A 25,525-nucleotide genomic window follows, 5' to 3' on the forward strand; every position below is an offset into this window, starting at 1 on the left:
ACTTGGAGACATCCAAGTTGTAATCAGGTGGGAAACAGGCAAATGGAAGAGAGTTCCACAGGCGTGCACTTCTAAGAAAGAAGCTTTGTTCATGGGATCTACGTTTTGATTTAGGCACTGATAAAGAGTGGAGAAAATTACTGACAAATTGGTTTCTGCTAGACAGGTGTTTTTTGTGAAAGATTGGCGCTCGTACAAGCACTTGCTATGGACATAACGATAAAACAATGACAGGCTCGCAATGTCTCTTCTGTGGGAGAGAGGTTGCAGGGAAGAGAAAAGCCACGAAATCTATTTTGTCTTCTGTCATGGCAGGATAGGCTGTTTTTAGCAGCTCCAGCCCAGATGTGGAAGCAGTACTCCATCCTTGGACGTACTTGGCTTTTATACAGATAGAAAATTGCATCAATAGTGAGATATCTTCTGGAGCAGTAGGAGGATCTCACCATTTTCCCAGCAACCTGGGCAACAGACTTGATGTACATGTTCTATTTCAGATCAGGAGTAAAGGTCAAACCAAGGAGCTTGTCAAAACATGGAGCCTCCCCAAGACGAGAGTCATCCATTTCAATTGATACCAGATGAGGATCAGAGCGATGATGATGTAAAGATAGGAGCTTGGTTTTAGATGCATTAAAAGTAGCCAGCCACCTCTTCCCCCACTGTACCATGCGCTCAAGATCAAGGAGAGAGAATCAGAGAGAACTTTGTCATTTACAGCCTTTGATGTGTTGCCATAGATGGTTGTATCATCAGCATAGATGTCAACGAATGATTTAAGTATGTGTTTTGGGAGATCATTGATGTAGATCAGGAAGAGATTTCTGCCCATCAACCACTACTGTTATGATCCTATCAGACAGAAATGATTTAATAATTGAGAAAACATTTCCAGTTATACCATAGCTGGAAATCTTGTGAAGTAGGCCCTTATGCCATACCTTATCGAAGGCCTCTGATATGTCAAGGCAATTACCCTAGAAAGGTTGCCCCTGTCGAGAGATTCGCTAATCCTATGAGATATAACTGTAAGCACATCTGCTGTAGATCTAGCAGAACAGAAACCATATTGCATGTCACTAAGAAGGTTATTTCTGCTGAGCTGGTTGACTACTTCTTTAATATGGATTCCAGCAGCTTACTCATGACACACAGGAGACTTATTGGTCTGTACTGAGAGGGAGATGACTTATCACCTGAATTCTTAAATACAGGGAATACTGACGAGGTTTTCCAGAGTGTTGGAAAGCACTTCTCCTTAAGGCAATGCTTAAACAGTTTTGTAAGTATGGGGGCAAGTTCTTCAGTGCGTTGGTGGAATCGTCTTTGCTGCAATGTCCACAAGGCCAGATCTTCTGTGATTGTCTAGAGATTTCGTCTTCGGAGATACTGGGTGCCCGTTGACAGAAGCAGAAGTCGAAGAATTTTGAATAAACAAAGACTCCGGAGATTAGGTTACATGGAATGTATTAAAAGAAAACCATAAAAGAAATATATACAAACACATGTACAGGTTGGAGTATGAATTTGTAAGCAAGCATTTAAACTTCTAAGTGGGGCTTCCTCTTGCTGGAATTCACAGGTCTATTAATTTAACCCTTTTTAGTTATCGGGCAATAGGCGAGGGGGGAGAGAGAGAGGAGAGGTGAGGTGGCTTGACTCTCGGACTCGCTCTGTTTTGCTCCGAATTCCCAGACTCTCTCTTCTGTTTTGCTCTGACTCTCTTGGTCTTTATATAGTAGAGCACTGGGTGGGGCGGCAATTCCCAATTCCTTCCCGACCAATCAGAGTGCTCGATAACCAAATCGTCTGATTCTCTCTCATTGGATAATTTGACTGATGACAGAAATTGGTCACCTCCCACAATCCAAGAATAATTCTAACTCCTCCCCGATCAATCAAAAACGCCCGATGGAAAATAACCAGTTTTCTCTCATTGGATAATTCCCAAACTGCGTAATACGCGATAACCGCGTAAGTAAGAAAACTGCGTCAAAAAAAAATGCTTTGTTAATTCTGCCCTTAGATGTGACACGTGTCATAATCAAAGGAAATGAACAATTTATTATTCTGTTAACATCTCGACAAAATATGTTATTGAAAATTGTCAGGTGGCAAAAATCTCTTGATCTATATTTCAGAACTGCGATTCGGTTTGAGAATGAAAACAGTTTAGGAATGTCATTTTGGGTTCAAATGGTTTTATCAGAGTCATACAAAATCATTTAATATTTGATTCGACAAACATTCTTTGAAGCCGACAAATGCGTGTGTGAAATTTTAATTCCAAAGAAATTATTTATCCTTGTTTTGATCTGTCACAAATATATTTTGTGACGCCAACAAATACGTGTGTGTGTGTGTGTAGTTTTTAGTTCAAAGCAAAAACATAATCTACCTTTTTGTTGTTTCTAGCTGACACATGAATTGTGTCCTTGAATTTGTCAACAACAAACGGTCGGCGCATCCTTTGAACCTGACCAATGCGTATGTGCTACTTCAAATCAGAAAAAAAAATATCAACGATCGAATCATGCTTTGAAGAAAGAAAGAAAAAAAATACTTTGGCAGAATTGAAGCCAGCAAAGTTCTTTTTTCTTTTTCGATGTCGGCCCGGGACAAAAATATTAACATATATTTTTTTGTTAACCGGTGTTGCCCGGAATAAGATCTTAACATCTATCTTTCAATTTCCGATATTGCCCGGGATAAAATATTAACGTTAAATAAAAGCATCACATCAACCCTAATGGTCTGACGCTGCCTCTCTTTGGTGTTACATCAACACTATAATTGGAATGCCGTCTTAGCCAGTTGCTTTACTGGAATCAAGGTTCTTGAAAAGCTTGGTGTCCTCATGCACAGATATTTGTATGTTGCATAGTGTGTTGTCTGTTATAGGTGGAAGTATGGGGAGTTGATGACCTTCGTCACATAGGGTAGAATTAGCTGCAAAGTTCTTGGCAAATAGTTTAGCTTTGTCTGATGCTGATGAGATGATCTTAGGTCCATTGATGATGATTTTTAAACATGGAATGCAGAGGTAGATCAGGTATGAATGTACGGAAGCTATCCCAGTCAGCCATAGAGTATCAATATAAAGTACGGTGGAGAGGTATGTCTGAAAACTTATTACATTTCATTTTTATCTTAACTGATATAACGGAGTGGTCGAAGGATCCCAGGGGGGATAAAACGGAACATGAACATAGCTCAGGGAAAGTTGTAAGAAAAAGGTCTAGGAGGCTTGCATACTGACCGGTAGTATCAGGCACACGGGTGGGTTCGTGAACAATTTGAGTGAGGTCATAGGCAATGGCATGCCTATGACCTTACATGATAGAACCTCCCCTCATCATCTGTCTTATTTGAGTGGTATGCAACTTCAATGTTCTTGGTTCCATGTAGTGCTTCATGTTTTGTCTCTGTGGCAGTTTGTCTGGTTTACGCTTTTGGCTTGTTTGTGTTAGTCTCCGCATTCAAGGATTTTCCTTAATATTTCAGTTGTTTTCATTATTGTTGTTCGTTGTATTTTTCCAATCATTCCTTTGATTCCAATTGCTCCCATTCTTTTTTCAAAGTTTTTCGGGATTGTTCCTAGTGCTCCTACTAATATAGGTATTATTTTGATTTTCTTCATCTTCCATATCCCTTTCAACTCCCTGGCTAGCTCTATGTATTTGCTCCGTTTCTCCTTTTCTTTGATATTCACCCTGTGGTCAGCTGGAACAGCAAAGTCTACGATTTGACAAGATTTTTCTTGTTAATTATTACGACATCTAGTCGTCTTGCTTGGATGGGTTTATCAGTTTGTATGTCCACGTCCCATAGGATTTTGTGATTTTCGTTTTCAAGTACTGTTGCCGGCGTATGTTTGTGCCACTTGTCTGTGTGTTCAAGCTATAGTTGTTTGCATAATTCCCAGTGTACTGCCCTTCCCACTTGGTCGTGTCTCGTCTTGTATTCTTTTTGAGCCAGTTTACTGCATTCACTTACTATATGATTTATCGTTTGGTCTCTTTGTACACAGTCTGCATTTACTGTTTTCTTGTGTTTTATCGATCTTTGCTTTGATGTGATTGGTTCTTATCGAGTAATCTTGTGCTGCTGTTATTAGTGATTATTATTATTATTAAAATACTTAATCGATGAGAAAAGATAAAACTCACATACTTTTTCTCTCTTCCTTCGTTTTTACACATGGAAAGACTTAATAAGAAACATAAAGAACTAAGACAAAAAATAGCAGCAAAAGAAGGAAGGTAAACGACACAAATACAAATCGGAACAGTATAAATAAAACAGGATCTTGGAAATCAATGAAAAACAATTTTATCAAAATGTTAATGGAGGAATAACAAGAACGGAATTACTAGACCTAACAGAGACCAAACACTTCTGGATCCAGATATGGGAAAAGCCTCAAGACCACAACAGAAACATTAAAGGACTGAAAGACATAGAGAATGAACTCTAGGCAACTGAAGAACGAAGAAAAATGAAAATTAATAAAGAAACACTCAAAACGATCTTAAGAAAAATGGCAAACTGGAAAACACCAGACCATGATACATACATACTAGTTAAAAACTTTCACGACACTACATGATAGACTGATACAAAGTCTGAGAAGATGCATACGCAAAACAGAACTACCAGAATGGATGACCAAATGAAGACCTACGTTTATATAAAAAGATTCTAAAAAGAGGATGACACCAAATAATAACCTGCTTACCAAATGTGTGAAAAATTTTAACAGCAAAACTTAGTAAACATATCAACTACTCCCTTAACATACGTAGACTACTGGCTGAGGAGCAAAAAGGAAGCTGGAAAGGAAAAAGAGGGGCACACATGGACAAGATTATTAATATTATTAAGGAAGCAATGGAAACATGGAAATTGAAATTAACAGCTGGAAGACAACACTTGACTGAAATAAGACAACAGAGAAGCATCTTTCAAGGAGACTCACTATTATCACTACTTTTTGCCATATTCATGATGCCACGCAACTACATATTTAGGAAATGTGATGCCAGACCTAAGTTTGCAAACCCAGAACAAAGAATGATCTGAAGCTGTTTGCAAGAACAAAAGAATCTAGAAAAGCTGATAAACACAACCAGAATATTCAGCCCGGATATTGGAATGGAATTTGGAATGAAAAGTGTGCACTATTGGAGATAAAAAGGGGAAAACTATAGACATTGGAGGATATAGAACTGCCCAAGCAAGAGGTGATGAGGGCGTTTAGTGAAGTTGATACTTACAAAAAATTAGATGTTCTGGAAGCAAATATCAGAAATCAAAAAGAAGATTGGAAATGAGTATTTAGGAAGGAAAAGGAAACTCTTAGAAACAAAACTATACAATAGAAAATTAATTAAAGGATTAAGAACCTGGGCAGTATCACTAATAAGGTACTCTGGACTATTCATAGGCTGAACCAAAGAGGAACTAAGGTATCCTGATCAAAAGATGAGGAAGCTAATGAAAATACACAATGCATTATATCCAAAAGACGATACTGGCAGACACTTCATTAAAAAAAAAACCCAAAAAACAAAGAAAAAAAGACTAATAAATGTAGAAGTCTGTGTAGAAAGCGCAGAAAGGACTTGGAAAAGTCCATGTACTAGAACATGGAATGATTGATCACCGCAGCGACAGACATTGTCAAGAAGAACAATACAGGAAATGATGAAACCAGAAACAAAAAGACAAGAAAAAAGTGAAAAGAGTAAGCACTACATGGGTGAATCATAAGGATGACAAAAGAAGAGAATTATCAAAGCACCTGGACATGGTTAAGAAAAGGATTCATGAATAGAGAAACCGAATCTCTACTGACAGCTGCACAGAACAAAACGATCATAACGAACCAAATTAAAGCTAAAATAGATAAAACACTGGAAAGCAGTAAATGTAAAGTCTGTGGACAAAGAGACAAAACAATAAACCACATAATAAGTGAATGTAGCAAATTAGTCTAAAAGAAATATAAGGATAGACACGATTGCATGAGGAATGCGGTATACTGAGAGTCATGTAGATGACCGCACTCCAAACATGCAGACAAATGATTCAAATACAAATTGAAGAATAGACTGGAAAATACAAACCACAAAATCCTTTGGAATATGGAGGTACAAACAGATAAACCTATCTAAGATAGAAGACTAGACGTTATAATAATTAACAATGAAGAAAGAATCTGTCAAATTGTAGATTTTGCCCTTTCTGCATACCATAAGGTGAAGATCAGAGACAGAAAAATGAAACAAATATGCAGAGTTTGCCAGAGAAAGGAATATGAAACTTGAAGAAAATCGATATAAATTAATATATACTATATAATATATAATTGTAGAAGCATAAGGAACAGTTCCAAAGAACTTGGAAAAAAGGCTATGTGAAATCAGAATCAAGAGTAAGATAGAATCAGTAATGCTGGAAACAGATCAAATTTTAAGAAAAACCTTCAATTGTTGAATTTAATCTACATGAGTGACAAACACTAAAAATGCAAGAGAATTAAAAAAAAAAAAATGCATCCAAGAAAACTGAAACTAGAAAAGTTGATACACCCCCTTCCCTCTCAAAAAAATTCATAGTTGAAAGGTCAAAGAGAATGGAAATACCGAGGAGAGAAAGCACTAATCAGACCGTCACTGGATAAGTGCAAAGGAGACTGAGACCTTATTGACACCCAAACCTCAGTGAAGACCAATGGTCGTTGTCAGCAAAAAGTCAATGGTAAACGACTGTTGTGATAACACAAACTCATTTGCAAAGTTTATCGAAAGAAATGAAAAGTACTGGTAATCTGCAGAGATTTGTTGTCCCTCAGACTCCAGGAAATATCACCGGTTATTGTAAGTGGGCAATCTCTAATGATGATCGCAGTGAGTGAAATAATAATATCTTTGTGTCGATTTTAAAAGTGAGAACGAGAGAGAGAGAGAGAGAGAGAGAGAGAGAGAGATAGAGAGAGAGAGAGAGAGAGAGAGAGAGAGACTTTGAGTATGTGTGTTATCTTGTCTCTTATCGATTAATTTCATTTCGAAATTTTATTTACTCGTTTTGATTGGTATCAGCGAAAGTTTATATTTTTATACCTAGATCGCTTAGGTTATATGCAGATTCCAGAGACTCTGACCATATGCTTTTTTGTGTCACAACATTTGTGTTCAGTGTGGATTTGCAGATGATATTGGAATGCATTTAAAAGATATCTTCAGGATTGGATAAGTATACGGCTCGTCATAACCTATAATCGTTCACGGTTCGTCGCTTAAACTAAGTGCAAATTCTCGTTCTCAATATCTACAGCTAAATAATAGAGGGTTGTTTGTTTAAAGTTTACTTAGTTTATCCACAGTATTTTGTTTATACCCTTGCATACAGGGTGACCAAAAAAAAACGGGCCCCAACTCTAATTACGCCCCGTTTCTTAGTGTTATGTCCGAATGAAATGAAATTTTGTTCATAACTAGTTTATTATATTCAAAACATCACATCAAAACACTAGGGTCTTTGGCTTTTTTTTCTCCGTTCTACAGCATATTTTCTAGATGGCCTTTATTTAGCTTCTTTTTTTTGGTGGGGGGTCACCCTGTATTAATGGTCTAACCTTGTGAAAGATGTGGATTCACAATGGATGGGCTGTATTTCAGGCATTACATTGTGCTATGATTTATGGAGACCAATCTCTGTTTCCTTGCCCCCACAGGATGGCAGAGTTAGATATAGGGTCGTCTTTTTATGTGGGGGTAAATCCAGCTCTCTAAAAAGAAGCATTCTGGGTTAAGACAATAATTTAAATTGTTTTAATCTAGAGGGATTTTTCTTTCACTGATCGTGAAGTTAAAGTGATTTATCAAAGCAGATAATCCACTTTGCTTCTATATTTCATGAGTCAACCATCTCAAGAACGTACTACACGCCTATAAACCTTTTAGTAAATGTCGCCTTCATTTAGCTCTCTGATTTTGAAATTCATTTGGAAAAAAAAAAATTCTCCGACGCTATAACTACATGCACTTCATGCTTACAAAAGTAAAGACGAACATTTGAAAGAGGAAAAAAAACGCATCGTTCCGTCAAGCACGCATCGAAAATTAAATTATACAACAAGTAAGGAATCAGTTTTCGCTTAAGTTTTGTTTCTTCGTAAACAAACATTATTTATTCCAGGGACGATAGAAATGTATCAGGATATAAACAAGTCTGGACATGAATTACAAAAATGTAAACACATAAAAATATCAAGACGGCTTATTATTAGTACCATGTTATACATGATATAATATTTCGACTTGCCTTGTAAAAAATAAAAATATAGAATAAATGTATAAAAAAACTTTATTGTTTCATTAACAAAGCTATTTAATTACTAGGTTAATCTATATAAATTCCGTTGAAATGTTCAATGCTATATGATGCTAAATGTCCATTTTTATTATGATCTCGTTTCGAGTTTTGTTCAGTAATTATTGTAAGTAACTATTTCTGATTCTTTTGAGCTGCTGGGATGATTGTGTATTTCAGAATATTTTTCAATTAGAAGCTTTATATTGAAATGTTTTAATGAAAAAAATGAATATCTAATATTTGTTTTGCATTTTAAAATATATTTATTTCAAGGATGTGATTTTACATTATGTTTTCTTTGTGTATAAAGTTAGATATATTCGCTTTCTAACCAATAAACACAGTCTTGAATTATTTATATTTCAATTGTAATTTTGATACTACGTACCAGCATCCGAAGAAATGATTCTTATTTCTTTGGAACAATAATATGCCTGATGTTATATAAAGAAACTGGTGTTGTATTTAACGTTTTGTTGAATATTTACTGAAATGTTTGTAGTAATAAACTAGTTGATTTACAAGAGTTAAACAAATATTTTTTTGTTAGATTATACACACGGTAATTTCTTGAATTGTTGTAAAATTATTTACTATTATTGACTGAAACAAAAACATAGTCGGACGAGTAAAAATATTTTGGGGCGAGTAAATTTTCCCTCACGCTCGCTATATATATATATATATATATATATATATATATATATATATATATATATATATATATATAGTACAATGAAAAAAGATGAAGATTTTACGATACATCTTTTAGTAAGAAGAGCATATTTACCACAGTATGTACGTCTGGCCAAATCTGAGTCGAGAGAGTTAAACTGTAAGTAGTTTCACTGTAATAGAAATAAAATTATTTATAACGTTCAAACAAACAAAACATAGCAAAGAATATGTTAAAGAAATAATTACATATTCCCCAAAACAAAATCGCATTAACTAATAAAATAAAAGTGTTAACTGATGATAGTTTTTTAACTGAGCCACCCAAACATCATCGTCCCTCAACCAAAAGAAAGTTTATTAGGACCATCTGACAAAATGTCGTGTTTACCTTTCGGAATTAATGTGCTGAGCCATGTAAGCACAACCACTACTGAGAGACAAGGCCTGTTAACTGATCTATGGCGTCACGTTTAGGTAGCGGCTCGTAAGCAATATGGAAGACTACCGGGAATCTCGCTTACTAGCCGTTAAAGAGAGAATAATTCTCTATTTGAATACGTGCAATTAGGAGGAATAATTTGTTTCAATGAGTTCAATCAACATATGTCACAGCATCGACTACTTTCCTTAAGCGCGTCATTATATCTTTTGTATGGATGTCTCCGATTTCCATGACCCTGTTTCTAACTTAGTCATGGACAAGTTGTCAGTGAGATCCAATCGGAGTAACGACTTGAGAATCGCTCCCTCAATGGATACGGATCTTATCGAAGATTTCTATGTTAATAATTTGTTCAGCTAACAGAGAGGAATGTTGCCATCATCAGTAGAAACATTTTAGATGTTTTGTCTTTTGCCAATTGTTCCAGTTTTGCAATTTGTATGAAATTGATCCAAAGATCACAGCATTGTGTTTTTTTACGATTGTGTGTAATTTGATCTTATTAAGATTATTAACAAGCACTCGTCGCTCCACAGCATTGAATGGGAATTTCTGTGTATATTTGTAGACAATACTGAACTTAATATTAACATTTTATCATGTAATTTTCAATTTTCACGTTATTATTGAAATAAAACCTCGTTTTTGTTGTGTATATCCGACACAAACACAAAACTCACAGTAACTCCTGATATAAAATGATTACCCCCAATTGGACCCTACTGACAATTTTACCGGACGAAATTTCTGTTTGACCTTGGTATATGTTTTCAATTGAATTCTGGGCAGAGAGACAGAATGGAAAATACAGACATTTATATTATATGAAAAAAAAAAAATTGTTCATTTTCATTATGTTTAGATTATGAACTATGTAAGAAACAGCATGAGTGATTGCCAGAAGAGTTCCTATCGAAATTAAATAAAAAATCAGGTAAAAAAAAAAAGAAACTGACTTGCAGGGATTATAGCAGCGGTTTGAGCAGATTGGGTTAGAACCATTACGGGTGCTCTCCTTGGTTTCTTCAACACAACGGGTCTCTGTGAATTATTGAAATAGAATAGCTTGAATGAAAGTTTGAATAAAAAACAAAACGATCGATGCGATTGAAATGTAAACAAATAAGGATGACAATACAAATACAAATATCGTATTTCTGCTGCGTGTAAAAGAATGACAATAAACACTGATGCATAAAATAGTATGGTATATCTTAATTGTCGATGTAAATGAACGCAGTGAGTGATAAGGGTGAAGAAAGAGCGATGATTGATCGTCGTTGATTTCTCAAACGCGAGAGTTGTCTTTCTCGATTTCGATTTGGGATAATTTATATAAAATGTTTTGAGCGATCACTCATTTACCAGCAAAAGCCAATTCTGGGATTTTGTCTTTGTTTTTAGTGTAACGATACCCATGGGATGGTTATCTTGGCGATGTTAGTATTTGTAACCTTTCAAAGAAAGCAGTTGATTTACATGTTCCAAAAATGTTGAAAAATTAAATAACACATTTTTGTCAAGAAAAATACTTTCAAACATCACTGATAATTAAATGATACACCGGAAAATTAACGAGAGAAAATTAGGTAATTTTGGAATTGTAGAAACATTTAGCAAGTACGGAAAAAATCGACTATAAACAGATTTTATGATCGTCATATCAGGGGATATAATTTTAAATGGTAACTAAGCATTACACCTAAAATACTATGCAAGTGGCTTTCTATTCAATAATTTACTGTCAAGCTTCAAACAATCACGAAGTAATTGATTTTTTTCAAACTATTAACAAACTTTTATAACCGCTGACGTATTTATGATTAAACCGAAATTTATTATGATTATTTAATTCTGGTAATACAGTGTTAATTTTTTACTTTTTTTTTATTAATATATATAATTGTAAAATATAATACAAGAAAAATCTCCTTAGAACGCATACCTTACTTAGAAAAATCGACTTACTTGCTTCCAAACAAGAGTAAATATTTAAAAAATATGTATATTTATTTGAGAGGCACTTGAATCTTATTTAAAACTATATCGTCTTTAAGAATGGTCTTAAACAAGAAATTTAATTAGTGATTTGTTTTTGTCTTTTTTTCGAATTGCTCTAAAACGTTCTCATGTCTGCATATATTTTCGCAAACAAATTTTTATTTTAGTGTGTGTGGGGAGGAGGGACATATATTAAATATACGGAGGGGTTCTAAATATTTTCCTCGAATGTTTTCCTTTTAATTAATTGAAAATAATGGAGCAATAAAAGATTAATTTCTCTTTTAAAACAAAGCCGATTTGCATTTGTCAATAGTTGGCAAAATGCTATTTGAATATTTCATAAACAATTGAAAATAATTAACGACTGTTATGCAAAATAAAACGGTATAAGAATAGAATAGTAAACAAAGTCCCCTCTCCATTTTAAACATGAGTTTCTAAATAACATAGTTACTATATAGAAAACAATTCTTAACTTAAGAACGGATGTGAATGTATTCTTAACTATTCTATACGTTCTCTCTACCAAAGAATGTTCATGTGTTTACCTAATCATAAATATTTGCTCGCTTATTAGTACTGACAATTTCATAGATATGTAGTAGATTGATTTGTTTTAATAAAAAAAAAGCACAAAACACAAGATGCAGATAATTATAATAGAAATACTTTTTACTAATATTGTGAGTATTTTAGACTAACATCCTTGGCTAAAAATGATATTTTGGCGTGACCGTCGCCGGGAGCAGTAGGGCTCTCAATTGGGGGGACATTAAGATTCCCGAATCACTGAAGAATGCCGGGCAACTATCCTTGTATTAATTGATAAGCATTATTACGTGCCCGGGCAGCGGCGGCCGACTTTGCTGGAAGGAAGAGTTAAGTTGTGAATTTTACTATTTTTGTGAAATCGACATATACATTTTATTGTTTGTTTCGGTGTCGTTTTGAGAACATAACGAATATAATTTCGTTTCTGGGGCTAATCGAAGGGTCACGTTGGTTAACCTCTCTGATCGTGGGAATCGAAACTGTGAGCGTTCGCAGAATCACAAGCACACCCGCCGGGAATCGGGAATTCCCATGGAGATGATGTAATCAGTGGTGATTGGTCTAAAACAACCTTACTCTACCCCGATACCCTGTATATCAGCGAATACTCACGCCAAAATCAGTGAGTTGAAGCTGGGTCTTGAGCGAATCTAATACTAACCAAAGAATCGTTGCCACACCTCTTTCCACCGTCCATCGCTACCGCAAGAAACGGAGAGTACTAAATCTAATTGAGTCTCAAGACCCATTCACAATATTGTCCTTTTGTTTTATTCGACTTTCATTTTGTTTTATGTGATTGCATATGGACACCTTGAAAATCTTGCTGGAAAAAAGCACAAACAATTATTTTTAAATTCAAACTTTCGTACATTAATTTAACCTAAAATGATGAATAACACTCTAACATTCTAGAAATGTTCACCAACCCGAAGTCTGACTGACAAGGTTGTAAAACAATGCGTAATCGCTTAGACCCTCCCCGTAAAGCTTACAGAATTTATATCCATGAGGAAAATAACAATTTTTGGTTAGTGTTCTAAAATGCTACCATGTTTCTGAAATAAAAAATCATTTTACTTCCAATTAATATTAAAGTGGATCTCCACCCTAAATTCTTAAATAATTGTTTTATTTGTTTATCTTTCCACCAAGTTTTTTAAGGCGTTAATGCATAATCGCTTAAACAATAGGATCTTGTTTTATTTTGGAAGGGTGACCTAACATCTATACATCACTGGGACGTCTTGGTTCAGTTGACCGGTCTAAGTTTCAAGCAGATTGCGGAAACTATATGGAGTAGTCGAGCAGATGCTGTAAATGTTGTGGTAAAAAAATTATTGGAAGTCGTCATTGCCCTGGAACAACTCATAGAAGAAGGAGAAACTGCAAGCACAAGATCAGATCCATCTTTAATTCTCAACTCAGTATTGTTGTTTCCATTTCTCTTATTCCTGAGCCTTTGGAAAACTATTCTCCCAGAAATCAATGATGCCCAGAAGTATCTTCAAGAAAAAGGGCCTGGATCTGCAACAATGTTCTGTCAGGCTGAGGGTGTTGAGAGATTGCCTTCTTCAGAATAGAGAAAAGATGGTGGACACTGCAATAGACGAGTAAAAAAACAAACTCTGCTCTGAAATGGGGATAAGCATGGATCATTGTATCCGCAAAAATAAACGAGTGGGTGGTAAACGATTGAATGATGCAGTACTGGGGTTTGATACTGAGTAGAGACGAGAAATGCTGTCTGTCATAGACAGGTTGACTGAAGAAATATCTTGCAAATTTCAGTAAGTTCACAATCTTGCAAGTACGCTTTTCTGACACCGTCAAATCTGCTTGATGATAACTATGATTATCAGCTTGGTGAAGTTGACGAAGATATAGAAAAACATAAATTCTTTGCTGAACAGTATTTTGTGAAAGCTTCAGGAAAAGACAAAAGCAATGGAACTTTTGAACTTTATACAGAGATACCACCTTGGGGATTCCGTCCCTGATATTGTGATCTTGCTGCGCATTTTCCTTACCCGGGCTATTAGCATTGTCAGCTGTGAGCGCTCTTTCTCGAAACCGAATCACATAAAAAAAAATCAAAAATGAGTCAGACATGGCTTACAGACTTGGCAATCCTCTTCATAGAGAGGGAACTTGTCGATAGAGTGAATTTTGATAGAGTTATTGATAAGTTTGCCGAAAAAAAGCGCGAAAAGTATGTTTGTAAATTTTCTAACCAACTTGATGCCTTGCGATAGTTCTCTCGCAAAAAATAAATTTATCGCCTTATTTTCAATTCCTAAATACATTTATTTAAAAAAAATTAAAACTATTTTTAAAAGGATTGAAACATTGTTAACAACAACAAATTTCTTAAATTTCGCACTTAAACCGAGCGATTACACACACGATTTCGAAAAGCACGGATACAAGACGTTTTTGTTCTCTTCGAGAGGCTCGACCTCTTAATAATAACATTATGAAAAAAAAAGAAAAGAAAACTACATCGGACTATCCTCTCTTTGACACAGCCATGTTATTTGGCGAAAATTCAGACTTTAACAATAATAAAAAAGTAAATAAAAATGATTTTATCATTTTTAGCTGTCCAAATGTTTTCATTTAAATTTATTATATTTGTCTGTGTAGCCAATTAATTTAATTAAAAAAAATTCCTTTTATAATTTGAATTGTACGTTTTTGTTTTGAAAAAAAATATTTCGTTTCTTTTGTTTCATATTAACGTTTACATAATTCCCTTCAGATTAATGTTTACATACTTATTATTCTTCAAATTATTGAAAAGAAATTGTTAAATTAAATTAAAATTTAAAAAAAGGGGAATTGTGTAAACATTAATCTGAAGGAAATTGTGTAAACATTAGTTCAATGAAAATAAATATTTGGAGGCTTTTTGGAATTTTGAAGGTTTTAACAGATTGTCATATGCCAGCAGTGGGGGGCGGCTACCTAGATAATCATATGCCAGCGTGGGGGTGGGGCAAAACAGGCAATAATATGCCAACGAGGGAGGGGACATGTAATTATATGCCAGCGGGGGTGGGGGCAAAACAGGTAATTATATGCCAGTGAGGAGCTAAACAGGTAATTATATGCCGGGGAGGAGGGGTTAGGACCGCCCAGGGCGGCAAAAACTGATGCTATGCCACTGGTTATAATATAAGGGTTATAGTGTAAGACTAATAGCTATATTAAAAGAGTTTATAGAGTTAGTTTATCTGAGGTATACATGTCAATGTACAATGTAAGGATGTGTGATGTTTACTGTCTTTAATCTAAGAACCTGGATAGGGGAAAATTGAATGGAACGAAAAACAGAAAAAAAAATGAATGGGTAAATATTAATACACTAAAATATCTATGAATAATAAAATAATAATAGTAATAATAAAAATTAATATATATAAAATAACATTATATAAATAAATAGAAAAAAAGAACTGAGTGCAATAAAATCCAAATAAAAATAGATGTTGTCTCCGTTCAGATGGGTTATTATTTCCCGGCGCGTTATAGAATTGATTATCACCCGTTACATGACGCTAAAAAATCACGCACAGCAAGCTAAACTGCATTAATTCAATTTAGGCTAATATTTAAAATTAATATTAGCTCATGTATTTTTTAAAAATATTTTGTTTTGCTATGCATAGAAAACTATTTGTTTATGTTTGTGTGGGATAGTTTAATTCTCTATATTCTATGACTTTTTGTCCAAAGTTACTCCATAGAAACGTTGATAACTCAAAAACTACAGAGTTTTGTACGCAGAGTTATCAAAAAGCGTCATATCTATATGACAAATTTAGAAAAATCGAAAGTTATATATATATATATATGTGTGTGTGTGTGTGTGTGTGTGTGTGGATGGGTGGGTGTGTGGGTGGGTGTGTGCGTGTGTGTGTGTACGTGTATTTATGCGTATGTGTGTGTATGTGTGTGTGTATGTGGCCATACACCTGAAGTCTTCTGTTTTGCGCATATATCTCAGAAAGATAACTGATATAAAACCTGTAATTTGATAAGTGTCTCAGATAGTATTCCTTATAGCCTTTGAACAGTCATCACTTATTTGGTGGAGAGAGTGGGTTATATTTTTCATCTGAAAATAATTTATATGTGCAAAATCGTCTAATAATTTTGAACTCATAATCGTGATCAAAAAACTCACCAATCTCTCAACTTGTATTGTTTTCTTTATTTTATTTTAAGCCAATTTTTTAGGGAGTGTATTCATCACAATCTGCGTGAATGACATACATATCTAATGAAGAGAATCTTACTTTCAATGTTGCAGTATTTTATTTTCATTGGCGATTTTAGAAGGATTGCATAGTCACTGTCTTCTGGAGCGACACAGTGACATATCTTTTCAGCATATTCTATTTCACATAACACAGTGCATGCCTGTAAAATATAACAAAAAAAACGTGTTTAAAAAAAGTAGGGAATTTACTGACGTTACAGATAGCAAATTTATCGCATTTATGTATAAGATTGTTCTTTTAAATTTGCGAAATTATATATTTTTGGAATTATCACAGAATTGAGAATCCTGAAATCAATGTTTAACTTTGCATGATGGCCATTTTCGATCTTCCAAAACGATAGCACAAAATACATATTTTAGCACTAGTTGTTTTCTAGTCAACACGGAAGCATGATTAAATATGTTAATCTGATGATATCGATCAAGCTTCAAAATAATTTTGAAGATTACAGAAAATTAACAAGAACAGTTAATTAAAAACAATTATTTTATTTTCGTATATTACATGAGGCATACTATTCCAACTTCTTTGAATATATTATTATGGATTATAAATGTGAGAATGTATTTGACGTTACGATCTGGACCAAGTCGATCCTAGACACTAAAAAGAAAATAATATTGATGTTAAATGAAGCAATGTCATAAGTTTGTGCTCAAATTTTGCTAAAGTAAAGATTCTTAATTTGTTTGACACGTTTTACTGCATTGTCTTATGCCACAATTTTTTTACTCTCATTTCTCCCCATCACCATCTTCGTGTGCACCTTTCTCTTCACTGCATGAGTTTATGAGTTTACTTCATTCAAATGTTATCAACGAATGATTGCCCTTTATGAATCATTAATCTTGTATACTTTGGTTTTCTACTAAGTGTTATCTGTCAGGTTTCCAAATGTCTTTGAGATTTATTTTAATTGTATTATTAACTTTGTGATAAAGTTAAAAACGTTTCATGCAGGTGTTTTGTGGGTTTGGGAACGTTAGATCATGTCGGTTGGGTTTGAATGACCGGTGTTATGAAATTTTTAGCAGTGTCAAAAGCATTCAAGAAAGGTCAGACTTACACACGGATATCTGAAGTTGAAAAACAAAGCATTGTATGAAATGCATATTTCTCTCTCTCGTTCTCTCTCTCTCTCTCTCTCTCTCTCTCTCTCTCTCTCTCTCTCTCTATTTCTCTCATTCACTCCCTTTCTCTCTCTTTCAATGAAGAAAGAGAAAAAATGAAATATAATTTCATTATTTTAAAACAGTTGATTGAGTGCACTATTGAAAAGGCAGTTCTTCAGGGCAGTGGTAGAGTCTGACCTTGTTTACGGTGCTACAATCTGGACACTCACCAAAAGATTGTAAAGAAAACTAGACGGCACATACACCCGTATGCTAAGAACAATATAAAATATATCTTGGCAAAATCATCCCACGAAGCAGCAACTTTATGGCAATCTACCTGCCATATCTAATACCATCAGAGAAAGACGCCTATGATTTGCCGGTCATTGTCTGAGGAGCAAGCATGAATTGGTGAGTAATTACTATGGACTCCACGACACGGACGCGCAAGCAGAGGACGACCTAGATCCATGTACATCCAACAAACAGCACACGACGCCAACTGTGAACCTGAAGATCTGTAGTTGAGTAGAATTCATTTTGTCAGATTAAAAATGTGTGCAAGTTTTCACACTCAATCGTGTTATCCTTTTTGTTTTTGGAAAAACTAACTAGATTTGCAACTAACCAGTTTGACAAATGTTGCCACTTTTCCGAAATTTGATAAGATTGTATAGTAATTACTTTATTTCCGCATCACTAATTCACTGGGAAATTGGTTCACATGAGATGTTTTTTCGTCGCTGATCAGACTTTATGCACCGATGAATTTGGCAAATTCTTGTTTACTATCCATCTACTTCGTTATTGCCAACCTATTTTCCTGTGTCAAAGGATTTCAGTATTTTTGTTTTATCTATCTGTGTTGGCTAATAAGGTCTGGCGCCCTATATTTATGTGAGTACATCATAGAAGCTGTTGAAGTTGTTGATGACTACTTTATTTTCCCATACTTGACTTCCATCATCTTCGTTTTCTGTTTGCAGATCTCTGCATGCAATATCATACTTGTAAGTCTTTGAGTAGCTTGCTCTGCTGGTAATCTGGTTTTTGTCTTTTTCATTTCTGGTACTTATCAGCATTTTGATGTTGTGATCGTTTTCATCAAATATTCTTTATCCGTGGTTTTAAGAATTTAATTTGCAAAATTGAGGGTTAGTAACAAGTCTTATATACCACTGATGTTTCTTTTATGGATGCGTCCATCAATCAAGTCTTCATATTACCTCTGAATATATTTAATTTGCACATACAAATCACATCGATGACACCATAGGATATCAGTTAATGACTTCCCATGTGGAGGTTAGAATCACCCAAAATGATATTCTTACAGCAGTTGACTATGTCAACTTTCTGTTTACTGTAGAATGGATTCTCGTTTTCTTCCTGAGAGATAATTAACATTTCTTTTATATAGGGTGGCCGAAAAGTCCCAGGACACTATACATGTATTTTTAATAAAACACAGTATTTTTTAATGAAACACACAGAAAACATATATATTCTTTTTCGGCCAGTGTTCTGGGACTTTTCGGCCACCCTGTATATTATCTGTTTTGATCTCAATAACTGAATAAGAAATCTTTCTACACTGAGATAATTTTATTTTTTGTTTCAATCCAGAATATTCCTTTTTGATAAGCCACATTCCCCTCACATTAAAAACCGACTTTGGATCTAAATTTGGGAAGCAAGTAAATAATAACATTTATGATATTGAGATAGCATTGGCTATCTATTGTTACCTGCAAAGTCATCAATATTTTATTCATAGTAACTTGTTGAAGGGGTCTGTTCTCATGATAAAAGTCACACTTCGCTTCTTACCATTCCAGTAAAAAGAACACACAGTTAACTCTTCCAGCAAGCTTCTTGTTTTGTCCATCAATGTTTCGCTAAGTACTGCAATGCCATATCAAATATGTTCACGTATCTGTGATTTCCTCATTTCTACTCTGTTTTTATTTTGTGGACGTCAATGAGTGTTCTTACATTAAACCTGCAAATTTATTTCGATCAACCATAAAATTAGTAATAATTTCTCTAATGAACAAATATTTAACAATGCTAGTAACACCTACAAATACAGCATTGCAAAATATAAAAACACTAGAATTGAATATGATAAAAAATGAATGCAAAAAGATTATTAGGTAATAGGTTCTTTGACCTTTAATATTTGCAGTTCACTATTAATAATCCACTACATAAATGTTCAATAGAAATACTATAAAACTTCGCCATATTTGTACAAAAAAAACTTACAAAATAATTAAAACCCATAGTATACATATCTTAAACCAGAAAATAGATATAAAAGCAAATGTAAGATTAATAAAATCCAGTACAGTAAGGATAACGGAAACAAGAACTGTTAATTACAGAAAGAAAAATAACTTCCCTTTACAGGAATTATAGTATAAAGAGTATAGGCTCCATGAAAAAGTGTATCCAGAAAGATACTTCTAACCAAAAGAGATTATGCGTGGTGAGTACTAGCGCAGATTATAAGACCAGGTATTCTAACTATAAAGCACACTTTAATTACATATGCTTTCTGAAGACTAATAATAGGGTACATATTATTAAGTTTGACATTTTAAAGAGGGCCTCTACACATACGGTGCACATTTTACCTTTGTCTCAATAAGCAAATAAATATCATTAGATTCTCAAAGAGAGAGAGAGAGAGGGGTGGAGGGGAGAAAAAAAGATTATTAAACCAAGAGAGAGAGGGGGAGAAAGAGAGAGATTATTAAACCGAAGAAGGGACATAGGAATTAGTTGTAAGTACTTTAGATCAATTACCTTGGATGAATATAGAAATAACTAAAAGATGATATTATGATATCTTATAATGGAATTGCAATTATTAATATAAAACATCTTTAAAACTATATATATATATATATATATATATATATATATATATATATATATATATATATATAATTACTTAATTTACTCACATAAAATTAATATACAAAAGTATAAATTTATGCGTAAACTTTAAGTATTTACTTCAAAAGTGCTCAATACGTAGGTAGAGCTAGTTAGTAAGTTATAAAATATATATGGCGATTAAGCTACACTGAATATTACGCGTTTCATCCACTCTAGTGCCAACCCAGACTCTTCAAATAAAATAGTGGCTCTTTTTAGTGATGCAGAGTAAAAATGAACCTCCTATTTGGTCAATGAGTGATCGAAATATAGGTGTGGGTGTTTTCAATAATTAATGGTCATTTTAAGTGTAATATCATAAGATAATATTTGGGATTTGCAATAATCTTTTGAGATTTGCAAAGATACTTTCCTTATTAATTTTATTTAAATCTTATATTTGAATGTGTATTTTCAGTTTTCGCCTATTTAAAACACTGCATATTTAATGAATTTAACTATCTTTGAATAATAATAATAATAATAATAATAATAATAATAATAATAATAATAATAATAATAATAATAATCATAATAATGATAATAATAATAATAATGATAATAATAATAATAATCATAATAATAATAATCATAATGATAATAATAATAATAATCATAATAATCATAATAATCATAATAATAATAATAATCATAATAATAATAATAATAATAATAATAATAATCATAATAATAATAATAATAATAATAATAATCATAATAATCATAATAATAATAATAATGATAATAATAATAATAATCATAATAATAATAATAATCATAATAATAATAATAATCATAATAATCATAATAATAATAATAATAATCATAATAATCATAATAATCATAATGATAATAATAATAATAATAATAATAATCATAATAATCATAATAATAATCATAATAATCATAATGATCATAATAATAATAATAATAATAATAATAATAATAATCATAATAATAATAGTAATAATCATAATAATAATAATAATCATAATAATCATAATAATAATAATAATCATAATGATCATAATAATAATAATAATAATAATAATAATAATAATCATAATAATAATAATAATAATAATCATAATAATAATAATAATCATAATAATCATAATAATAATAATCATAATGATCATAATAATAATAATAATAATCATAATGATCATAATAATAATAATAATAATCATAATGATCATAATAATAATAATAATAATAATCATAATAATAATAATAATAATCATAATAATCATAATAATAATAATAATAATAATCATAATTATAATAATAATAATCATAATAATAATAATAATAATAATCATAATAATAATAATAATCATAATGATCATAATAATAATAATAATAATCATAATGATCATAATAATAATAATAATCATAATGATCATAATAATAATAATAATAATAATAATAATAATAATCATTATAATAATAATAATAATAATAATAATAATAATCATAATAATAATAATAATAATAATCATAATAATCATAATAATAATAATAATCATAATGATCATAATAATAATAATAATAATCATAATGATCATAATAATAATAATAATAATCATAATGATCATAATAATAATAATAATAATAATAATAATCATAATAATAATAATAATAATAATCATAATAATCATAATAATAATAATAATAATAATCATAATAATAATAATAATAATGATAATAATAATACGGCAGGATAAAAGAATGCTTGAAGATGTACAAAATCTCTATTTATACAAAAAAGTCACTTTCTCTGTGTGTGTATCTGTGAGTTTGTTTCCTATGGACGTCAAAACGGTTGGACTGATCTTTATGAAGTTTCAAATGTACTTCACGTGTCTGTGAGTGTTCTTAGATAGGTTTTGTATCAAAATACCTCCAATAAATATTGAAAAAGGATAATTGAAAAATCCCATTTAAGACAGAACAGTACATTTTAGAGTTATCATTGCACAAACATAGGTATTCAGCATATAAAATCAATAGTAGGTTCTTCGATAAGATGGAGGTGCATTGAAGAGGCATTCGACATGAATGTTTTTGCTTAGAGCACTATTAAACCATGATATTTGACTTTTGCTTTTTAAACTTTCAAACAAGTCATTATATAAAAATAATTTTATAACATCTTCAGTTGGTTCTGTGCAGTGCAATGTAGACTACAATGTATTGTGGAGTAAGTCACTGTGGGGATACATGTGAAGCTTCCTCCCAGTACACTACAGTGTGTTCCTGACTAGCGTAGGCAATCAATCGATTTGATGGAGAAATGGGAGATTTTGCTGATTTCAGTGACAATAAAAGTTTTGCAAGTGTAGAAGATTCGCTGATCCACACTCAATTCTTGTTAGTACCAGACAAGATTATCAATCCGATTGAAAAAGCAAATGGGAAAATGGAGATTTGAACTGACAGCTGATGTACAATACATAACTGAGATAAAAATACATAGAAGTATTTTCTAAGGAGATTCCCTATCATCACTATTGTTCATCATAACCATGATGCCTCTTGATAATATACCAAGGAAAATCCAAACAGAGTACAAATTTACTAATGCAGACAGAAGAATGAACCACCTAACGTATATGGACGCCGTGAAACTTTTTATACGAAACAAAAAAGAACTAGAGATGGTAATAAATACAACCAGAATCTTCAGACAGGATATCTGAATAGAATTTTGAATAGAAAGTGTGCACTGTGCATAAGAAGATGAAAACTGAAGGAAGCAAAAGGTATGGCATTTACCAACCAAGTACTAATCTAACTCCTGTCTATTGTGATAGGAATGGGACAGGAGCAGCAACCTAGTTAAGAATACATTTAAATTCCTGCATGTTTGTATAGTTGAGGAAACCAGGAGCAGAAAGAGAATTAGAAAGGCAAGTAGTCTGACAAAAGAAGCTGTCAGAGTAGAAGATCTTTCGGCATCTAGATATCCCTACAGTGAAGAGTGGGATTTTGCTGCTAGTTGAGTGGGTCAGGAATATTTACGTTAGAGAGGAAGACTTGTAATAAGTTCATCAGAGCAAATTTCACATAAAACTCTGCAGAAATGTGACAGAGGCTGAAGCTTGGCAAACAGTGTGGGACCTAGAAGTTCAGAATTTCTTTTTTGCAGCCTGTCTAATAGGGAGAACCTAGTGCTTGTTGAATATGCCCAGATGTGGCAACAACACTCCATGCCCTGACGAATGATGACTTTATAGTGATATAGGTGCAGGTATATGTAAAAAGTTTTCTCACTCAATCGAAGAATGCTACTTTTTTTGCAGCAGATTTGACAACATATTCTGTCTACTTATTCCAACTCATGTTGCCTGTTTGAACGTTAGTCTCTTATGAAGGATGCTATCGACCATGACAGTCCGTGGTTGGAAAGATTTCTTGCAGTTCTTTATGGAGTTTTGTCTTTATAACATTATATGGTCCCCATTCTACTGTGAATTATAGGTCGCTTTCTAAAAATTCAGTAATTGTTCTGCATCAGTGGGCATTCAATTTATCTTCATACCAGGAATAGGGTGCGGCAGTATTAGCAAATATGTCCATTTCAGACATGATTGTAACAGATAGGTAGTTGATGAAAATCAGAAATAATATAGGTCCATGTATCGAGTACTGGACACATCTGCGTGGATATGATGTTGTTTAGATGTATTGCTATTGATAACAGCTTGGATATTTCTTTTAGCTAGTTTACATTAAACATTCTCCAGTAATACCATACTAATAACATTTCCTGAGAAGACCTTCTTGCCAGACTTTGTCAAATACTTTGGCCTGGTTGCATCTGACTTATTCAAAGATGACTGTTAGAATATCAATAGTAGAATGTGATTGCCTAAATTTATATTGTTTATCAGATAGATGTTTAGTATTTTCGAGGTGATGGAATATTGCTAACTTGATTGAGGGTTCAAAGATTTCAACAAAAAGCAAGAGAAAACTTCTAAGATAGTAATTTTATAGGTCAGTTCTTTATCCAGAGTTGTTGATAACTGGTACCACAAAGGTAATTTTTTAACTATCAAAGAAGCAAGATTCTATAAAACATGGTTAATGTTCACATTTTTTGGGGTCTTTGTTCTTAAATATTTGTTAACAAAAAGTCAAATACTTTCCTTAGAAACATATTTATACTTACATATAAAGTGTATATTTGTTTGTTTTTTCCAAGTTTTGCATCTGAAGAATTGCATGTACCATATGAACCGCTCATTCTTGTAATGTTATTCTGTAAAAGTATTAAAAAAGAATTAAATCTTGAAGCTGATCTCAAATTTAATTTCTTTAATTTCAACTAGCAAAATTATTTGGCCTTACTCTGAAGTAAATAACGACTCTTGTGTACCCATGCCCCTTGCCCTGATTCCTTATCTTGCATATCCAACTCTATATAATTGTGACATGTCCGTGACCGTCTGTCTTTTGTGTGTGCACATGTGTGTCTACAATCATGGGTGTGTGTGTCACATATAAGCAGATTTTAAGACACATCCCTTTTTCTCGTTCTTGGTCAGTGCCCCCTCGCAATGATTCATGCCTGTTCCTCAAAAACATGACTTGATTTTATTGTTTGGAAAAGTCTTTATTTAGATTCCATCATTGACAAGGCCGCTACATCGCTGAATCAATTCAGATCTTTTTCTTCATTTTTCGTTTTCTCATCTAAGATTCTAGTCTTACTCAAGAACTCTCTGCGATTCCCCATTAACATGTAGACTGTAGACTGTCAAACTGTAGACTGTAGACCGTGGACTGTCTAGAAAACACATGGGGGAAATAGAAACAGCACTAAGCGTATGCGGGTTTAACCGGCTCCCTCCAAAGGAGGAAGTTGCATACGAGTATGAAATTCACAAGCGGTCCCAGTTGCATGTATATTCCTGTTCAATGAGATAACGTTAGGTTTTTGCAACTCTTGGAGGGAGGTGTCGACGTCCTCCTATATACTGTGCCTAGAATTCTCTATTTGGTTACACGTTTGGTACTGACGAAGGCTCAACATTGCTTAACTTCCGTGATCAAACGAAAACACATGTGCATCCCTATTTTTTTGGATTTGGGGATGGGGTGTGTGTGGGTGA

General features: G+C 33.0%; 1 protein-coding gene across 3 annotated transcripts in view; it reads right to left on the reverse strand.

Moving 5' to 3' along the window:
- LOC145257147 (acid-sensing ion channel 4-A-like) overlaps positions 1 to 25,525 on the reverse strand; it is a 98,357-nt gene that overhangs the window by 13,409 nt on the left and 59,423 nt on the right. For all 3 annotated transcript variants that reach the window (XM_080115639.1, XM_080115638.1, XM_080115637.1), the window contains exons 8-11: positions 24,583 to 24,672; positions 16,357 to 16,480; positions 10,456 to 10,540; positions 9,170 to 9,227 (exon numbers count right to left, since the gene is read on the reverse strand). In XM_080115639.1, coding sequence (XP_079971765.1) covers positions 9,170 to 9,227; positions 10,456 to 10,540; positions 16,357 to 16,480; positions 24,583 to 24,672 — 357 coding nt within the window. The remainder of the gene's footprint in view (positions 1 to 9,169; positions 9,228 to 10,455; positions 10,541 to 16,356; positions 16,481 to 24,582; positions 24,673 to 25,525) is intronic.

Source organism: Euprymna scolopes, chromosome 3 (genome assembly GCF_053919585.1).
Source record: "Euprymna scolopes isolate OS-2025 chromosome 3, ASM5391958v1, whole genome shotgun sequence".
Lineage (NCBI taxonomy): Eukaryota > Metazoa > Mollusca > Cephalopoda > Sepiida > Sepiolidae > Euprymna > Euprymna scolopes.